This window comes from Phalangium opilio, unplaced genomic scaffold, assembly GCF_054372755.1.
Source record: "Phalangium opilio isolate 3A_F unplaced genomic scaffold, DU_Popi_V2 ptg000042l_1, whole genome shotgun sequence".
NCBI lineage: Eukaryota > Metazoa > Arthropoda > Arachnida > Opiliones > Phalangiidae > Phalangium > Phalangium opilio.
Window position 1 is genome coordinate 10,223,578 of NW_028324166.1, and position 17,502 is coordinate 10,241,079.

The 17,502-nt window shown below is 37.4% G+C and overlaps 3 protein-coding genes and 1 long non-coding RNA gene across 9 annotated transcripts; 2 read left to right on the plus strand and 2 right to left on the minus strand.

Annotated features, from left to right (window-relative positions):
- Positions 1-25: 25 nt before the first annotated feature.
- On the plus strand, positions 26-2,013 carry LOC149679086 (uncharacterized). Its single transcript, XM_089836884.1, has 5 exons — positions 26-223; positions 287-403; positions 468-757; positions 819-995; positions 1,267-2,013. Exons 3-5 carry the CDS (start codon positions 475-477, stop codon positions 1,644-1,646), a joined length of 840 nt encoding a protein of 279 aa, XP_089693010.1. The 5' UTR covers positions 26-223; positions 287-403; positions 468-474; the 3' UTR covers positions 1,647-2,013.
- Positions 1,862-3,108, minus strand: LOC149679087 (uncharacterized). Of its 3 annotated transcripts, none has more exons than XR_016366216.1 (3): positions 2,903-3,108; positions 2,729-2,839; positions 1,862-2,647 (listed from the first exon to the last, which is right to left on the minus strand). It is a non-coding gene; the product is annotated as an uncharacterized LOC149679087 (long non-coding RNA). The 3 variants fall into 3 exon arrangements; XR_016366215.1 differs by having other exon boundaries at positions 1,862-2,650; XR_016366214.1 differs by having other exon boundaries at positions 1,862-2,839.
- Positions 3,109-4,927: 1,819 nt separating this feature from the next.
- Positions 4,928-8,995, plus strand: LOC149679088 (uncharacterized). Its single transcript, XM_089836895.1, has 2 exons — positions 4,928-5,337; positions 6,130-8,995. The coding sequence occupies exons 1-2, from the start codon at positions 5,062-5,064 to the stop codon at positions 8,722-8,724; spliced, it is 2,871 nt and encodes a 956-aa protein (XP_089693021.1). The 5' UTR covers positions 4,928-5,061; the 3' UTR covers positions 8,725-8,995.
- Positions 8,996-10,849: 1,854 nt separating this feature from the next.
- On the minus strand, positions 10,850-16,539 carry LOC149679089 (MFS-type transporter SLC18B1-like). 4 transcript variants are annotated; one of them, XM_089836900.1, is made up of 11 exons: positions 15,829-16,539; positions 14,693-14,839; positions 14,574-14,642; positions 13,592-14,504; positions 12,777-13,526; positions 12,556-12,654; positions 12,141-12,235; positions 11,888-11,983; positions 11,589-11,660; positions 11,425-11,518; positions 10,850-10,993 (listed from the first exon to the last, which is right to left on the minus strand). In XM_089836900.1, the coding sequence occupies exons 5-11, from the start codon at positions 12,858-12,860 to the stop codon at positions 10,946-10,948; spliced, it is 588 nt and encodes a 195-aa protein (XP_089693026.1). In that variant the 5' UTR covers positions 12,861-13,526; positions 13,592-14,504; positions 14,574-14,642; positions 14,693-14,839; positions 15,829-16,539; the 3' UTR covers positions 10,850-10,945. The 4 variants fall into 4 exon arrangements, with proteins under 4 accessions (XP_089693026.1, XP_089693025.1, XP_089693024.1 ...); XM_089836899.1 differs by having other exon boundaries at positions 12,777-14,504; XM_089836898.1 differs by lacking the exons at positions 13,592-14,504; positions 14,574-14,642 and having other exon boundaries at positions 12,777-12,916.
- Positions 16,540-17,502: the final 963 nt, after the last annotated feature.

A 17,502-nucleotide genomic window follows, 5' to 3' on the forward strand; every position in this document is an offset into this window, starting at 1 on the left:
GTTGAATTAGCCTTATTCCTGATCAGCGCCACTAGGGTAGTGGCGAATTTTCGAACTACTAACTGACCATAGCCAATCAGAGGGCGCCAAAAACGGAAAGAAATTCTTTTTTACATTTCTGCTTTTTTTTACGAGTTAGCGGGCAAAAATCGTCGGTAAACGAGTTTTACGCGTGATTATTTCGTCCTAGAAGAGAAAACATCTTTGAAATGTCTGCTTTAAGGTATTTTTCACGATTAAAAACGATTTCAAATGACTGAAAATAAACTTTCGCCTTTAAAAACAGGAAAAAAGCAAGTTAACACGTTAAGCCTTGGCTCAATATTGACAGTTGAGTTGTCACAGTTTCGACCATGGACATTAGAATACTATAATGGTTTCGAGAAGTGGTTGAGCAGAGAAAGTAAAAGAAAGCTCGTATTTTTTCTCATTCAAACAAGACGGTGAAATTTAATCCTCAAATTTAGTTAAGAAATGTCAAAAAGAAACGCCGAAGAGAGTGTGAGGCCTAAGAAGCGAAGTGGACTTGTTGCTTCAACGTGTTTCGCTGAAGAATCTTCGAGGCGCTTATTCTGTATATGTAAGCAACCAAAGGACGTTACGCAAAAGATGTTACAATGTGGGACGTGCTTGGAATGGTATCATCCAAAATGCGTAAATTTAGAGGAAGAAGTACGACTTAATTTAATGCAAGATGAATGGTTATGTCAAGCATGTATTGATGTAATGGCGGTTAATCCAAATATGTCAAAAGAAGGTAGGGCAATAAATACGCCTAAAAGGTAATTGGTCAATTGATTATGCAGTTTTTTAATTAGGTTTGCTTAGACTTCAAGGCCGAGTAACGCCTAAGAATGGTTGGGGTAAAAAATTAGAGCTGACCGACTTGTCTGATGGTATAGCGGAAACTCATGCTACAGCAAAGCGTGAGCAAAAGCAAGGGTTCATGCTTTATAAAGAGGACAAGATTTTAGGCATTGAATCAAATCTTCAAGGTTTGTATATAAAATAAAATGTGAAGTAATTTACCATAAATAATACATACACATGCTTGTTTATATACATTGTTTTCAGGCTAGGAGGGTTCATACCATTTACAGGAGACCAGGCTACTCCGAGGAAAAAGTAGTCTGCACTTTTCTTCTACATGTAACCTTGTGCCAATGATATGAACCCTTCTAGCGCCAATGATATGAACCCTTCTAGCCTGAAAATATTTAGCCCCAAAATTATGAATAATGTATATAACACGATTTTCTGATTTAGGAAACTTGCTTTACTTCCGTGCAACTTGTGATGCTGATAGAAGACCAACTTCTTATAACTTATTTAGTTGTTTCGTTATTGATGAAGAGCCCAATAGACTCAAATGGATATCATGCTCATGCCCAGCCGGAACCAATGGTGATTGTAAACATTCTATCGCGTTACTTTATCAGTTATTGAACTGCGTAAGGGCAGGAGAAGAAACATTACCTCTACGAGGTGTTTGTACAACCCGCCTTCAAATGTGGCATATGAACAAACCAAGAACTGACGAGCCTCTATTGTTCAATGATTTAGAAATAGTGAAACACGATCCCGCTTACACTTACCAGCAAATATTTTATGACTCTCTTACCCTATTTTGCAATAGAATTATTTAATAAGCCTTCCACAACCTCTAAGTGATGGTTGGTGTTATGTGTTTGTTATATCTTTTAAGTCGGAGACAATTACAACACGTCAAGCTAATTCAAACTCTTGACAGTCAAGTTGGATTCACTATCTACAGTTGCAATGTAGATATTGAGAAGCTAGGAGCATTTGAAATATTCCAGCGCGAATTTTTGATATATTGATCCTATGAACAAAATAAATCTTTTCTGGTTATAAAATACTTCTTTAATGACTGTTTATATCAACTTTTGTCAACATATTTAAAGGTTTAACATATGGGTGCTCTGTTTTGACATTATTTTGTACATTAAATATAAATTAAATAAATGACCAAAACGCTTCATAAGAACGAAATCCCGTGTAGTATTTTACTGATTTATCACTATTAATAAACTTTGTTACTGTAAACTTCTCTTTACTACGCAATAACAATAACTCAAATTCATTTCTTAGGAGTTTTTGTTTACGTGGTGTATATGGTGTATAAGTGGATTTCAATGATATTCCACTACTTGCTTTTGATGATGACACTCTCAAATAACAGCTGCACCAACTTGGGGTTGAACTTCCGGAGTTGGTAGTGGTTCTTCAGGATGATTAGGATAGGTACGCAATTGATTAAGTTCCTCTGGATCAACATGTAATGCTCCCATTTCTTCCAACAACTGCGTTCTATCTTTTGGACTCATATGTCCAAATGCTTCTTTAGGAACCGTTTGGCTACGAGTAGGGGAATGCGGCATTGCATCCAAAACTTTTGTATTTTCAAATATTGATGGAATCGCGAATGGCTTGAGACGTTTACATTGAGAACCAATAGTTGGAAACTAGTCTGTCTGTAGAAAGTGTTTGGAGCAAATTCGTGAACTATTCAGGTCTAGTGGTTTAGTTCCTACCCCAGCTGCTATAGCGCCTAACCATTTCTGTCTCATAACTTTATCTCGAGGGTAGGCGTGGTAAGAAAGGTAACTTTGACTGTTTCTAAAGACTTCTATGACACAACGGTTGTTAATCTTGGAAATTTTGACTAATCTTGAGTTACAACTATTATATTTAAACTAAATCTTACGAATTGTACATTATATAATGCAATTTCTCCAAACTGTGGCAATATACTACACTGTCAGCAACTCAACTGTCAATATTGAGCCAAGGCTTAACGTGTTAACTTGCTTTTTTCCTGTTTTTAAAGGCGAAAGTTTATTTTCAGTCATTTGAAATCGTTTTTAATCGTGAAAAATACCTTAAAGCAGACATTTCAAAGATGTTTTCTCTTCTAGGACGAAATAATCACGCGTAAAACTCGTTTACCGACGATTTTTGCCCGCTAACTCGTAAAAAAAAGCAGAAATGTAAAAAAGAATTTCTTTCCGTTTTTGGCGCCCTCTGATTGGCTATGGTCAGTTAGTAGTTCGAAAATTCGCCACTACCCTAGTGGCGCTGATCAGGAATAAGGCTAATTGGTGATGGCATAGATAATATCTATGGTGATGGGCAGGGTGGGAAATAAGGATTTTTTTAAAACTGGACATTGGCATTTGGCAAGCGACCCCCCTGGCCTGAAATAAATAAACTGGTCCATGAGCCATGGCCATTGACCAGGGCGCGTCGTCTGCTAAACTAAAGAAGTGGGTAATTAAAAATAGTTGAGTTAATGTCTGGACCCTGTTTGCCCTTGAATTTTCTTAGTGGTCCCGTGGACCACCGACCCCCTCCGATTTAATTTTTAAACTGGTCCAGGCAATTTTTAAACTGGTTATTTGCCCTGTGCCACCGCCTTATTTCCCACGCTAGTGATGGGCGAATTGAGGCAATGAAGTCTCCTATGTATCTTGGTGATGCCCCAAACCTTCGGCATTTGTTGAGAGCTGCCGTGGAGTGCCTTTTTTAGGCAAAATGGGCAATGGGCATCCTCGACTAAACGACCCCACCGAAACGATGAGCATACCAATAAAGCCACTTTCCGGCGCAAACTCTCGAACCACTTTCGCTCTTTCCTACCTCGATTATTCCCCCATACCATGAATCTATATAACTATGAATACACAGATGCGTTACGCTGTCTAACCTCTCGATAAGGTTTGGGCGGGGCTTAGCGAAAGGAGACATCAGTCACGTGTCTGCTAGTGTTAGGAGCGGGAGAAGGGAGGGGGAGTCCGGGGGTGTGTAAATTCGAAACGTCACTTCCTCTTGTCTCGTGATTGGCTATTAGAGCTACGCAAAACGCGTCAAAGCTAGGAAGGTAACACCCAAACCAAATCGACATGATAGAAGGGGCATATGATAGAGCTGTATATTCATAGTTATATAGATTCATCCCCATACTAATGTTTATTCTACTCCCTCATGTTCCTATAATTTTGCTAATGTTAGTCTACTTATTCTCATTAATTATACTACACTGTTTCTTAGCCCTATATTCATTAATTTAATCTGTTTTTACATCTCACTTTGTATCTGATGTTCGTACACAAGCCACTCTGCTGGCTTCACGAACAGTGTTCAATAAATAAATAAATAAATTCTGGGAGGACCTCATTGCCGTAGATGGGATTACAGGGGCTTAATTATAGCATGGAAGAAGAACCCTTCTTCTTCCATGATTATAGGTAAGGAGTTGAAGATTTGGTCTCCAAGGTCTTCACTCTCCATCTCTCTCTCCTTCAAGCCATATCATAGTATTGACTACGCTCCGCAAGGAAGATGTATATACCAGCGAGGTAAATAAGGCAGTGGCACAGCCGCACAGGGCAAATGACCAGTTTAAAAATGGCCTGGTCCAGTTTAAAAAGAAATCAGAGGGGGTCAATGCTCTACTGGACCACTAAGAAAATTTAAGATTTTTTCAAAAATTTGCTTGATTGTTGATTCTTGAACTTGTGGAACTTTGTGTTTTGACTTACAAATTAGTAATCAGAGTTCAGACATTAACTAAAATATTTTAATTATCCACTTATTTGGCTTAGCAGACGACATGCTCTGGTCAAAATAATCCCTATTTCCCACCCTGATATATTATCCGTAGCCCACTCGATCACGCTCTTATTTGGAATTAATAAACTGGTCCCGAGGACCAGTAACCCACGCTTCTTGAATTTAAAAATTAGTCCCAGCGTTTAATAAACTGGTTTTGGACTAGAGGAAGTGTGCTATTTCCCAGACTACTTAAGTTGGGACCATATTTATGTCATTCAGACTCATTCTGTAATTTGGTTTATAGGTCTGAAACTATTTTTACGTCGCGAGTCCGTTGGACTTTTTCGTTCCTTTTTTAACTGAGCGTGTTTGCCAGTTTGGCAAACTGCTGTCGCATTTGTCAGTTTGACTTCGGTAACAGCACGTGCCTTTCTTAGTAACCTTGTTTCCGTTTTTGTCATTCGAATGATTTAATTTTAATAAGATATGGCTATTATAAAGTATTGTTGTTATCGCGGCTGTCGCAATAGCTCTAGGAATTTGGATCCCACTGTGGTTCAAGGCGCAACGTTTTACCCATTCCCGAAACCCAAAACAAAACTCGAAAAATGTAAAAAGTGGTTAAGAGCTATAGGAAGAGACGATTTAAATAATGTGGATAAGATTAAAAAGTTTCATTATGTATGCAATTACCATTTTGAGGGTCGTTTGGGACCTACAGATAGAAACCCAGACCCAATTCCATATGGAGCCAGCGAAAATGTGAGTATTGTGACTATTGTCAACTTGCAGTCTGGGAAATAAGGATATTTTTTAAACTAGTCCTTAGGACCAGTGACCCCCCCTAGTGTCCTAAATAATAAACTGGTCTCCGGACTGGTCCCAGCCTTTGTTCTCCAATAGATTTGCAATTAATAAACTGGTCCCGAGGACCAGTAACCCCCAATTCTTGAATTAAAAAACTAGTACAAGCAATAGGGACTTGGCAGTACTGCGTCATTTAACGTCAGGCTACCTTCCATTAGTGCTAAAAAACATACCAGGAGGAGGGGCTTACATAGCTTTCATTCTGTTAAAAAACATACCATAATAGGGACTTGGCAGTACTACGTCATGCAACGTCACGCTACCTTCCACTAGTGCTAGAAAACATACCAATGAGGAGGGGCTTATATAGCTTTCATTCTGTTAATAAAAACATACCATAATGGCGCTGGGGCGGAGTTAAGCCCGAATTGCGAAGTCCCTTTGGCGCTGGGGGCGGAGTTAAGCCTGAATTGCCAAGTCCCTATGGCGCTGGGGCGGAGTTAAGCCCGAATTGCCAAGTCCCTATGGCGCTGGGGGCGGAGTTAAGCCCGAATTGCCAAGTCCCTATGGCGCTGGGGGCGGAGTTAAGCCCGAATTGCCAAGTCCCTATGGCGCTGAGGGCGGAGTTAAGCTTGAATAAACTGGTTTTGGACCAGAGGAAGTGTGCTATTTCCCAGACTGTTGTCAAGTTTGTTGCTGTCGTCCTTGCTTGTTAAAACAATTACAATGTCTTTTTTCATATCAAAGAAACCCGCAACATTTTCACTTGGCTTACTCAATCATAATAACCCCGTACAAGACATGGACGTACAGGAAAATCAAGTGGTTGTCAAGACTGAAGTTACGGAGGTTATAACACCGGACTATCCTGATATTCTTATGCCAAAGAAAGCCGAAACATTTTCACCTGACCCAATCAATAATAACAATCCCGTACAAGATATGGACGTGCAAGAAAATAAAGTCGTTGTCAAGACTGAAGTTACGGATGTTATAACACCACCGGACTATCTGAATATTCCCACAACCATAACACCGGACTGTCTGAATATTCCCACAACCATAACACCGGACTGTCTGAATATTCCCACAACCATAACAGTCCAAAATATTCCCACAACCATAACACCAGACTATCTGAATATTCCCTCAACCAGCAATGCGTGTGACGGAACATCCTCAACAAATGTTGGACACCTTGAGAGGAAGTTTGAAAATTTGAATGATATTATGTTCCAATTTATGGAATACCAAGTTAAAAATATGGAAAACCATTTAACGTGGTGTGTTGTTAAGAATTTTGATTGCGATTCCCTAGTTTTTAACAAAACCACGAGTTCCGCAAAAATTGGCTCCGTTTGCGTAGAAATAAATTCAGAATTTGAGGTCAAAGTTGTTGCGTTAGGAAATTTGGTTAGAGAAACTAGTAGTATTTGGAATTATGGAAAATACTACCAGATTATTAACAATTTTGATGAACTCTTAACACTTTTGGCCTTTCTCGATTACTGTTCACTTTGCGGTGGAATTCCAGATAAAGAATTACGTGACCTCGCAAGAGGAAAGAGCGGATCTCAAAATAGTTTCACCAACTCTCTGCATTCCAACGAATGCCACTTTATTTACATAACTAAAGGAAAATCAGCTCGGTGTGAAAAATGTGGCAGATTGAAGAGAATATTGGCAAAACGATTAAAACGGCGAATCATCGCCATGAAAACGAGAAACATCAAATTTTATAAACAAATGACTGATGAGCAAAAATATAAGCTTTTGAATGAAAACCGTAAAGAAATTCGAAAGCTGAAAAGGAAAATTATTGGTTTAGAGAGGAAACTTGAAAAAAACACTGATAATGTAGCCAATAAGATACAAGTCAAAAACAAGCGTATTTTTTGCGAATTCATGGAAGAGAACCTATTTATAAGCAAAGAAAATTTCAAACTCATGATGATGAATCAACAAAGGGATATCAATACTTCTAAGATTAAAGGACCGAGCAAGTGGAACCCAGAGATAATAAAATGGTGCCTCTATCTTTGCAGTAAGTCACCATCCGCGTACGATGCACTTAGGGATGTTTTTGATCTACCAGCCCGAGGGACTTTATACCCCTATCTTGGAGCCCTTTCGGGAAAAAGAGGATTTTCCCTGGAAGTAATTCACGAAATGCGGGCAAAGATTGATATTGCAAATTTAGAAAAACATGACAAGTACTTTGCAATTGTAATTGGCGAATTGAAAATTAAAAAAGATCTAATATACAAGGCTAATACTGGCGAGCTCTTTGGATTTTGTCACCTAAACGAAGCGGGTGATCAAATGAAACAAGCGAAAAACGAACAAATTGGTGAAGACACCTTGGATCGTGTTGTGACACTAATGGTACGTGGATTGACCACCAATTTCCAGCACATACTTGGATATTTCCCATGTAATAACATGACTCAGGAAGAATTACATTCAATAGTAGAAGAAGCTATTGAAATATTGGAGAACAATCTTTTCAAGGTTTTGGTTGTCATTAGTGATAAACCTTTAATAAATCAAAAGACAATCGAAGTAGACACTGGGGTCCATTACAAGGTTGACAATGTCTACGCGCCCATTGACGATCCACGATCAATTTTTTATGTTTCTGATCCTTGCTACTTAATCAAGGCTGTTCGCAACTGTTTCGCCGACAGTGGGAAGGCGAAACATCGGTTGTTAAGAAAGAATGGAAAGCAAATTCTTTGGGAACATGTCATGGAAATGTACAATAAGGATTGTCAATCGCAGATACGTCTTTGCCCAAAATTAACTGACAAACATATATCTTTGGGACCTTTTCACGCAAAGAAAGTGAAGTTTTCCACTCAAATTATGAGTAAAACTGTTGCTTCGGCGATTGAAAAACTTGTGGGGGAAGAAGCTACTGAAACTGTGAAATTTATTTCGTTTTTTAATAGATTTTTTGACATTTTAAATACGAAAAATGTTGCAGTGGGTAGAAGTCAAATGAATGAAGATCTGAACCCGTTTTGTTCATTAAATGACTCGAGATTTAAATGGTTGGAAGAAGAGTTTTTGGGATACCTAAATGAGTGGAGGAATGAAGTAGACTCGTATCCAGACGCGTCTCCGGAACAACGAAATACGATGCTATTGAACAGAGAAACTCTGGATGGCATTCAGGCAACTGTGTGTTCTGTAATTGGAGCAGTTAAATTTCTACTAAATAATGGTGCCAAATATGTACTGACAGAAAGGTTTAACAAAGATCCTCTTCGACGCCATTTTGATAAACATGGGCCCATTGCTGGTTGTCAGGAAAACCCTGTCCTTCTTACCTTATACTGAAAAAAGTTATAAATTTTTGATGCCCTCACTTAAAGCGCCAAAGAATGGCCACAACAAAAACAAATGAACCAAAAAGGCACCTAAATTCTGAAATAAAGTTAACCAATTTTTTACAATATTTTTCTACAGATTTTAACATGTTTGGAAAAATTAGGTAACTTTTGTAAACGAAGCAAAAAAATATTTCTAATTACACAGTTGTATGAAGAATAAGGTACAAATTTAAGAATTAAAGAGTAATAATAAATGTTTCTTGCTCACACATCAAAAATTTTGTATTGTCACTTTTTTTTTCATATAAATAAAAACAGACGTGAAAGATACGTGTAAAAACGTAATTGGCTGAAGTAACAAAAAGTATTAAAATTTTTAGTTTAAAATACAATACATTAAACATCAATTTTAGAAAAGAACTAGCTGTTACCCGCGGCGTCGCTCGCGTGTAATAAGAACTTCCATCAAAATGATATAAAGAATAGATTTTACTGATGACTAGCGAAGGCACTCGGCGTTGCCCGGCGGGACATTTTTATTACTTTTCATGCGGACATTATAAGAAGGGTTTTTAAATTTTTCGCCGCCATTTAAAAAGATGGCGACAAATTGAACCCAAAAGACCATTCAGCCCGTCTATAAGTTAAAGGAAACCAGTGTACTAAATATTTGTAAAATTGGTTGAAACGCGCGGACCGTTTAGTTGCTAATTATCATAGAGAAGTGGACATACTAGCACGTTTTGAAGCCAATCGCCATACTAGTTGTAGAGGGTCGATTCCATTTCAACCGTTGTCTCTCCAAGCCTTAGGCCCAGGGCCGGAAATAAGCACAGGACACAGGACATTGTCCAATAAAATTTTAAAATGTCCCATAACGTTTTTTAAAAACTAAGGGGGTCGCTGGACAGTTGACCAATAATGTTTTCCGAAGTTTTGATAGCTTGACTATGAAGATGTGACACTATTTATGCGAACTCCAGTGGAGAATGTCCAATAATTTTTCCAGTCAAAGGGGGCGTCACTGGACACATGTCCTATAAGAATCTTTTAGATTAGAAAGCTTAGATTATTATTATTATATTTTTAGCTCTTAGATTGTTCAACATAAAAATGGAGCAAGACTTTATATGTATGTGTAGTTTATGCTGATTTAAAAATTTGGGTATTACGAGTAAGTTCAACGCGCTTAAATGCACTATATACACTGTGAAATTAAAAGTTTAAGCAAAAGCATTCTTATTTCTACGTTATCGATAAAAATTCTTAAGACTTTTTCATATGATCAAGAAAACTCAAAATATTTATTACTTTCTGCAAAAATGATGTATGGAATTACGTTTGGAGCGGAGCCTCCGAAATGAACTAGGCCCATGCATGTCAAATTTTATGTGGGGAAATATCCAGTTTGTTTAGGAAAATATTTTCACCATATATGTGTACGAAATGGCGCTTATATTACCGTTGTGACAGGAGTCTTCCTTAAATTATCGTTGATATTTTAGGGGTCAGTCATAAAATTTTTATGATAGAGAAAAGTTTCATCCTAAAATTAACGTATATGTTTTTGGGGCTATTCACTTTTTATTGAATCTTTCGGTTAGATTGTATTGATGACAACAAAATAAATTATTTCAATTAAAATAATTCAGTAAGAGTAATAAAAACGTATACTTACAATCCGCGACCTTGGCCCAAATACTTAAGCAGTCGACAGGGTCACGGTGTTGATCTTTCTTTATTTTTGGTAATATAAGCGCCCCCAAGCGTAAAGCCACGGCGAACTAAATTGGTTAAAAAATATTCTCGCTTCGCGACACGCATGGGCCTAGTTCATTTCGGAGGCTCCGTTTGGAGAAATGATTCTATCACTGATATAGATAACACTAAATAGACAAGATAAATGTTATATTTTGAGAAAACATCACACTTCCCTAGTCAAAATATTTGGTTCGTTGGCCTTTAAGCATAAGAATAAAAAGTATGACTCTTCACGTTAGAGATAGGGGTTTTTTGTGTGTGGACAAGAATTAAGTGACATATTTAAATTAAATTTTTTCATGGTTTTGGTTTGTTCAGGTAATTTCTATTGTTCCGAATCTAGGCGATTAAGCAAAGAAGAAGTGGAAGCCTTACGCGCATAAATTTTTATTTCTAAAAAACTCTTTACAATAAGGTTATGTAAATGGTATCGGATCGAGCGCTCGAAGTATCTTCGGGAAATCACTTTATTCCTTACGTCTAGCAACGATGTTGAAAATGACTTGAATAAAAATCTGCAACACAGCAACAAAATAAGAGTTAGTATTAGTTTTTCATTGTAACTATACACATGACCCAATATAACTACTGGTGAATTAAACATCCAGTTTCATATGTCTACAAAATGCATTATCCGTTTCTTTCGTCGGCAATATTGCGAATTGATCTGATATGATCGACAATGTCTAGACCCTTTTCTAAAGAAGGGTCTACAGTATCGTCTGCTTGATTTAGGATTAAGACGGAACATCCGGTATGTGGACAACAAAGACGTTTCATAGGGCTTCAATGTTACCAATCCACCAAAGTAACATCTGAGCGTCTTTGGACCCACATACCGAATGTTTCATCTTAAAACAACATGATGGTCAAACACCAGTCTCCATTTTAAACCGGAGCTATGGAAATTAGGGTCTAATCATCCAGAAAAATATGTTACACTTACCCCTATTAAGACGAGAAGTGCCCAAACAGCTGCCCCATTGCGATATCCTATATAATCAATGAAAGATCCTCCTACCAAATCTCCAATGGTTATGCTTCAATGAAAATTCAACAAAAAAGTCTCAAAACCAATGAAACTTTATTTCCATCAGGAAAATTGTTTACCCCATACTACCGAAGCCAACGTAAGCCGCTGATACAACTGAGCTTGCCATGTTTTCCGATGGACATGATTTTCTATTGAAACATGCAATTAAATAAAAACTACTTTCATAAAATATGAAAAGAAACTAAATAGATTTTTTGGACAGTGGGCGGTATTTTCCATGGAGTAGCTATTCTGAATTGAAAATAAAACATTCCTTAAATGAGCGGTAATTTTCAGTTAGGTCTCCTTGGTTTCATTTCTATCAGCCAATTGAGTGAGATATTATTTTACGATTAAAACCATGTCCGATACTTACAGTAACTGAATTTTGCACAACATAAATGTTGAAATAGACAATGCAGATATTCCAAGACCACATAAGACCAACGAAAAAATTACGATGGGTAGCATTCTATAAACAAAATATTAATATTACAATCTTATAAGAAAGATCTTAACGCTTTTTGTTGGATTTGATGACGAAATAGTGCAAACTGCGATCGATCTCAGAGCAGACCAATGGAATTTGCTATTAGTTACTATAGCAAGTTGAACAACTCAATACTTACATTAATTGTTTAGGAAGTCCTGGAAGTGGTCCAAACAGAACCAATCCACAAAGAATAAGACCATATGCAATAAACAGAATTGTGTTATACCTTCTCTGAAAATAGAAATAACGAAACACTGACTTTACATAAGCTGTTCGATGAATTGGTTAGTAAAATCAGGGATAGTAGAAAATGAGGTGTATTGTATGTGCTTTTTTTGGAAAATGCTACTCATTGTGTTTTAGAGAGGACACGAAGTAGTGGCTTATATACAAACAGCAACCCACGTGACAAGAATGAACTAAACTTTCGAACACTTTTTCCGTCTGTGGGAATTTGGGCAGAATTCAAGTACACCCAACAATACGTCTCCTTTTCTGCTCTTCCATGATGATATATAATCATTTTGTTATTACTCAGTTGATTAACTCACTGTTTTGTCTGATATGAGACCCCACACAGGGTATGTTAAGGCTTGAACCCCTGTTGTAGATAGAATTATGCCTCCAACAGCGACTGTAGTCAAATTGAACTGAAATACGTAAAAAATATTGAAAACAAAACTCCTAAAACTGAGATGATTATTACGTAATCCCTAAAAACCAAATTTAACTATATCTATTCATTCACTACAATCCCTTTAAGAGTTCTCACCTTTCTTAAGTTAGGTTCGATTATTCCGCCAAAGAAGCCAACTAATGAACCAAATAAAGTCAAGTGATACAAGTAGGGAATCATTGATACAGCGAATGTCTTCGAGAGAAGGCCACATACTGTAAATTCTTCTTTATGATCTGTAAGTATAACAAAAATATTTATGTTTACCCCAGTAGCATTGCAGAGTCGGTCGACCAGTCAGCTGGCAAGCTGCCCAACTTTCCAACGAATGGTTGGTTTTTTGAACTGAAATCAATTAAAGTATGACCACCAAAAGGTGAGTTGGCGGACTGGTTGGTTTTTTTTACTGAAATCAACCAAAATTGGACCATAAAAATAATTTGTCAAAATTGCAATAAAGAAAGAGCCTAAAAACCACTGTCCTCCAATAGCATGTTTTGGCCTCAATTTAATGGTCAAAGTGTTTGGGAGCTTATCTAGAAAAATACAAATTTTTTTGATGAAGGCTTAGTACGTCGATCTAGGTTTAGACAAGAGTTTAAACGAACCCTTTTTTACCGACCAACATGTTTTTTAAACCTATTATATAAAGAAACCGAAATTTTTAACGAATAGGCTCTTATTGATATGATGTAGTTATCAAAAGTTAATTGATCCCACGTTGTTTTAAGTAAATGCTCAGTTTGAAATTTTACTGTCAATTGTTATTTAGTTCTCTGTCGCGGCCGCCAGTTTAAGAGTTGCCGGGAAATCGAACCCCTAGAGCCAATTAGGCTCGTCTATAACCTGTGTGTTAAATATTAGGGAAATCGTTTGAAACGGATAAACGTTATTCCATAAAGGTTTTTTACCGAGGGTTACGACATTTACACGAAATCTTTCACACAAAATCACGAAGTCTTTGGAGAAATTGCGAAATAAAGAGGGGATTCCGAAATCTTTGGCGAAATCGTGAAATCAAAGAAGAAATCCCGAGATCTCTGTTGAAATCACGAAATCAGAGAAGAAATCCCGAAATTTTTGGCGAAATCACGAAATCAGAGAAGAAATCCCGAAATTTTTGGCGAAATCACGAAATCAGAGAAGAAATCCCGAAATTTTTGGCGAAATCACGAAATCAGAGAATAAACCACGAAATCTTTGCGAAATCACGAAATCTTTGGCAAAATCGCGAAATCAGGAAATCCCGTACGCTCTTTTGGGAATGTCGGACCCCTCGTTTTTTACATTTCCAATTGCTATTATAGAAGATTATCTGTAATTGAAAGTATCATAAAAGAAGAGCTAGTTATAAACAATATTTGTTGTGATGGGGCATGTTCCATCTTCAAGCAGTTATCCTTGTTAGAGATTTTGATTAATGTTCATATATACAGAGTGTTTCTGATAAGTCTGCCATAAATTAAGGGAGGGTTCTTTGGGTCAGACTGAGTGAAAAGTCTCAGAGAACATGGGGTCTAAAACATTTAGTTTCGGAGGTACGGGACCGCAAACAATTGGGGAGTATTGTTTAGATCTTTTCAATAGCCTCCAACACCCCTGCCTCCAATCTAAGAACGTTAATGAGCCTTTAAATAGCAGAAGTGTCCCTTTAAACGTAGCAGTGTGCATAAGCTGGTCATGTAAAGTAATGTGCTATTACAGTTGTGAGGATAGAACGTTTTTTAAAAGAATACCTTTTTTGGATAAAAATAAAGTCATAAACACGCCTTGGGCGAGACATAAGCTGCCCGAAACAGCGAAGGGTATATAAAATTGATCTTCCTAATAAATATTGGAAAACAATAGCTTAACTAAAAGCCTTCTGTAACAAGTTTCAATTAAATTCATTACTTTGTAAAGAGCTCCACCTAACGGAGCTGCAATGCCGATGGAGGCAGATTGCAGACTTTCTAAAATGGCCTTAAAATAACTTTTAAAAAGTACAGTATATTTTATATAAAGATGCGTACCATGGCTGTGGAGAGGTGCTTCATTGGAGTTTCCACATTGGCAATGACGAATACCGATAAATCAGTTGCCGCAACACCCAGTCCTTGGACCAATCTTAGATGCAAGTCCAAATGAAAACGGTGTTGTCTGCGATTTTATCGGTGAAACTGAGTTAGGAAAGGAATAGGATGATTATTTACATTGTTTAGATTTCTAAATCACTAGTGTAAATACCCAAATGCCAAAGAGGCGAGTCCAGTAATAAACATCCCGGAAACTAATTGATTTTTTGGCGATACGTAATTTATCTTTAATTAGATTAATGTTAATTAAACAAAGTAAAGAAATTTAGATAATTCTTTTGAGTTTGCACCGGAACGCCAACTCATTCAGTCATTTACTCTGCTAGATTATAGGCCTGGCTGTAGGCTTAATGTAGACCTCGCTGTAGGCCTACTCTTATCTTTTTAGCGCCTAGGGGGGTGATTAGTACTTTGCCCTAGTAGGAAGGAGGTTCGAGCGCGGGCGTATAGAAACCTTTGACAGTCTTTGCACTCAGTTCAGTTAGTGCGAGGAGTTAAATTGAGACCTTATAGGAAGTGTAGGACAGTAGACCATCTACGTACTGTTCATTTTGCGCTCCACTTAAGTTACGGGTTAAAGTAAAGGGTTTCTGTTTACTTTACGAATTAGTATTTTATTATTACGTCCGCACGTTTCGTTCCTCAGTTCGCGCTTCGTTTGTGGGCCTTTAATCGACACCGAATGGCTCTTCACACCCTGGTGAGTTGGCACCCTTGCTTCCCTTATTTTTTATATTTTATTTACGTTGGCTAAACCCCTAACTCCTTACCCTTTTTAAGTTTGTACTTTAATTAACCGCATATTAAATAATGAATTTAAGCAATCCATAAGATTCTGATTGTTTTTGCCTATCGCATTACCTACGTTTTTTTTTTTGATGTAGTAAGGATGGAATGAAATGAAGGTAACAATGCGAGGTTATCTTTGCTATTTTGTTGTAATCTCAAATACTAGACATCGTTGGAAAGGGAAGACGTTGAGCTACCACAGAGCGGTTGATACTGACTCGGATGTCGGATAAATATGCCTAATAGATCTATACTTCGTGTATTTAACTTATTTTTTTACTTACCAACCAAACCTGAGCATATACCATAACAATGGCTAAAACCTCAGTTTCACCAATGATAAAACCTATTATAAGTCCCGATATTCCTCTAGTCTGGCACTGAAAACAATTATCATGTATCAATATGAACTATCGACTTCAGTCATTAGGCAAGGAGGATGTATAACAGGGGAGACTCGTTCTGGAAACTGTGGAAAGGGGGAGATAAAAACGAGGTTGATTCCGCATACAGTGGCGCGCTACTTGGACGCGCAAGCAGTCGGTAAAGACGCGCGTCACGTGATCGTTGGAAACGAGGGGTAGCCAAAATTATAAACAAGCTCATGAGGCTAGAGCTAGGAAGCTTGAAGCATGCGTGAGAATGTACGCTCTCTTGCCGGGAGGGAGTGGAGGTAGCCATGGTAACCGGGGAACGGCACAGTACAGTTTTAGTACGACGTTTATTTTGTATGACTCCTATAGTCTCCCCTCTTTTACATTCTCCTTCCAAGGGAATAAAACCTCGACCGTTTTTAATGTGCGAATTATTTGAAAACAAAGATGTGTAAGTCAGAGTTCAAACCGAATTATCCTTACATATCGGGCGTAGAATGAAGATAATATGAAGACAGATTGGAAGTTGAAAAATTGAGAAATTGCTAGTGATAAAATCAAAAGAACAATCTTGTTTTTCTTTCGTTCTTCGCCGGGCAAAGTTGGTATATTTGATACGCCACTTGAAGATTCCAACGAAAACTCCGCTGTGCCATAGTCCAATTTCATTGCTCAGTCAACCTGAACTTTTTTTTATATAAATTTTAACAATAAATACTGGCGACTAACAAGGGAAATGAAGCAAATAAAATTATATTTTTGTATTAAGAAATCTATGATCATCTCTAGGAACCAAAATATCCTAATACCTCAAAAGTGCGATTATTTTCGCTAGTGAGAAGAAATGATAACTTAAACAGAAACAATCAATATTATGACTGCTAATTATTACCTTTATTGTTTATTCAAGCGCGTGATCGCTTCAAAAATCGTGGTAAAAACTTGTCCGTATTGTGTCCTGTCTTTTTTCGACGTTATTAAAATCAGTATAGTATAAGGTGGAAACGTACTGTGTGATTCGGGTTAATCAGTTAAGTAAAAATTTCCCCCTAGAGAGTCAAGGCAAGCGCCCGATTCACTTATTTATTTCACTCACGTGAAGGAGTTGGTAGGAGAGAAGATCTAATGATGGTCACTTAAAGTACATTATCTGCTTTTGGTTATATCAATTTTTAATCTACTGTATATATCTACTTCGCCTTTAATTGCAATGAAACTGAGCTTTAGTTTAATTACTCGTGGAATAATATCCCAATAGCAAGAACAAATTATCTCGAAAATAATATTACTCTCTATAAATTTTAGTCTAGTTGTACTCACGGCCAAAGCAGTAACGTTCCAAACGAGATAAAAAAACAGTGTGTCGTTCCATATACCTGGAGCAGAGAAATTTGTCTCTACTAAACCTTCAACTTACAGTACAGGTAGGGACCGGAAAACACCCGCTTTACAAACCAAGTCCTCTCTAGCATAGCATCGGGGGAAGGGATGGGGGCTGTCAATTTGGGAAAACTCAATAACATCCAGTCTTTTGTGATTCTTCATAAAACTATTTTAAAAAAATTTAACGACCTTAGACGTACC

Coding starts and splice junctions, on each gene's coding strand:
- LOC149679089 (XM_089836898.1), bottom strand. CDS start 12,860: ATGATTCCCTACTTGTATCACTTGACTTTATTTGGTTCATTAGTTGGC. Junction 11,519..11,588: donor GTTGGCTTCGGTAGTATGGG/GTAAACAATTTT, acceptor TTTTCATTGAAG/CATAACCATTGGAGATTTGG. Junction 10,994..11,424: donor CACTTCTCGTCTTAATAGGG/GTAAGTGTAACA, acceptor GCTGTGTTGCAG/ATTTTTATTCAAGTCATTTT.
- LOC149679088 (XM_089836895.1), top strand. CDS start 5,062: ATGGCTATTATAAAGTATTGTTGTTATCGCGGCTGTCGCAATAGCTCT. Junction 5,338..6,129: donor CATATGGAGCCAGCGAAAAT/GTGAGTATTGTG, acceptor TTCATATCAAAG/AAACCCGCAACATTTTCACT.
- LOC149679086 (XM_089836884.1), top strand. CDS start 475: ATGTCAAAAAGAAACGCCGAAGAGAGTGTGAGGCCTAAGAAGCGAAGT. Junction 758..818: donor TCCAAATATGTCAAAAGAAG/GTAGGGCAATAA, acceptor TTTTTTAATTAG/GTTTGCTTAGACTTCAAGGC. Junction 996..1,266: donor CATTGAATCAAATCTTCAAG/GTTTGTATATAA, acceptor TTTCTGATTTAG/GAAACTTGCTTTACTTCCGT.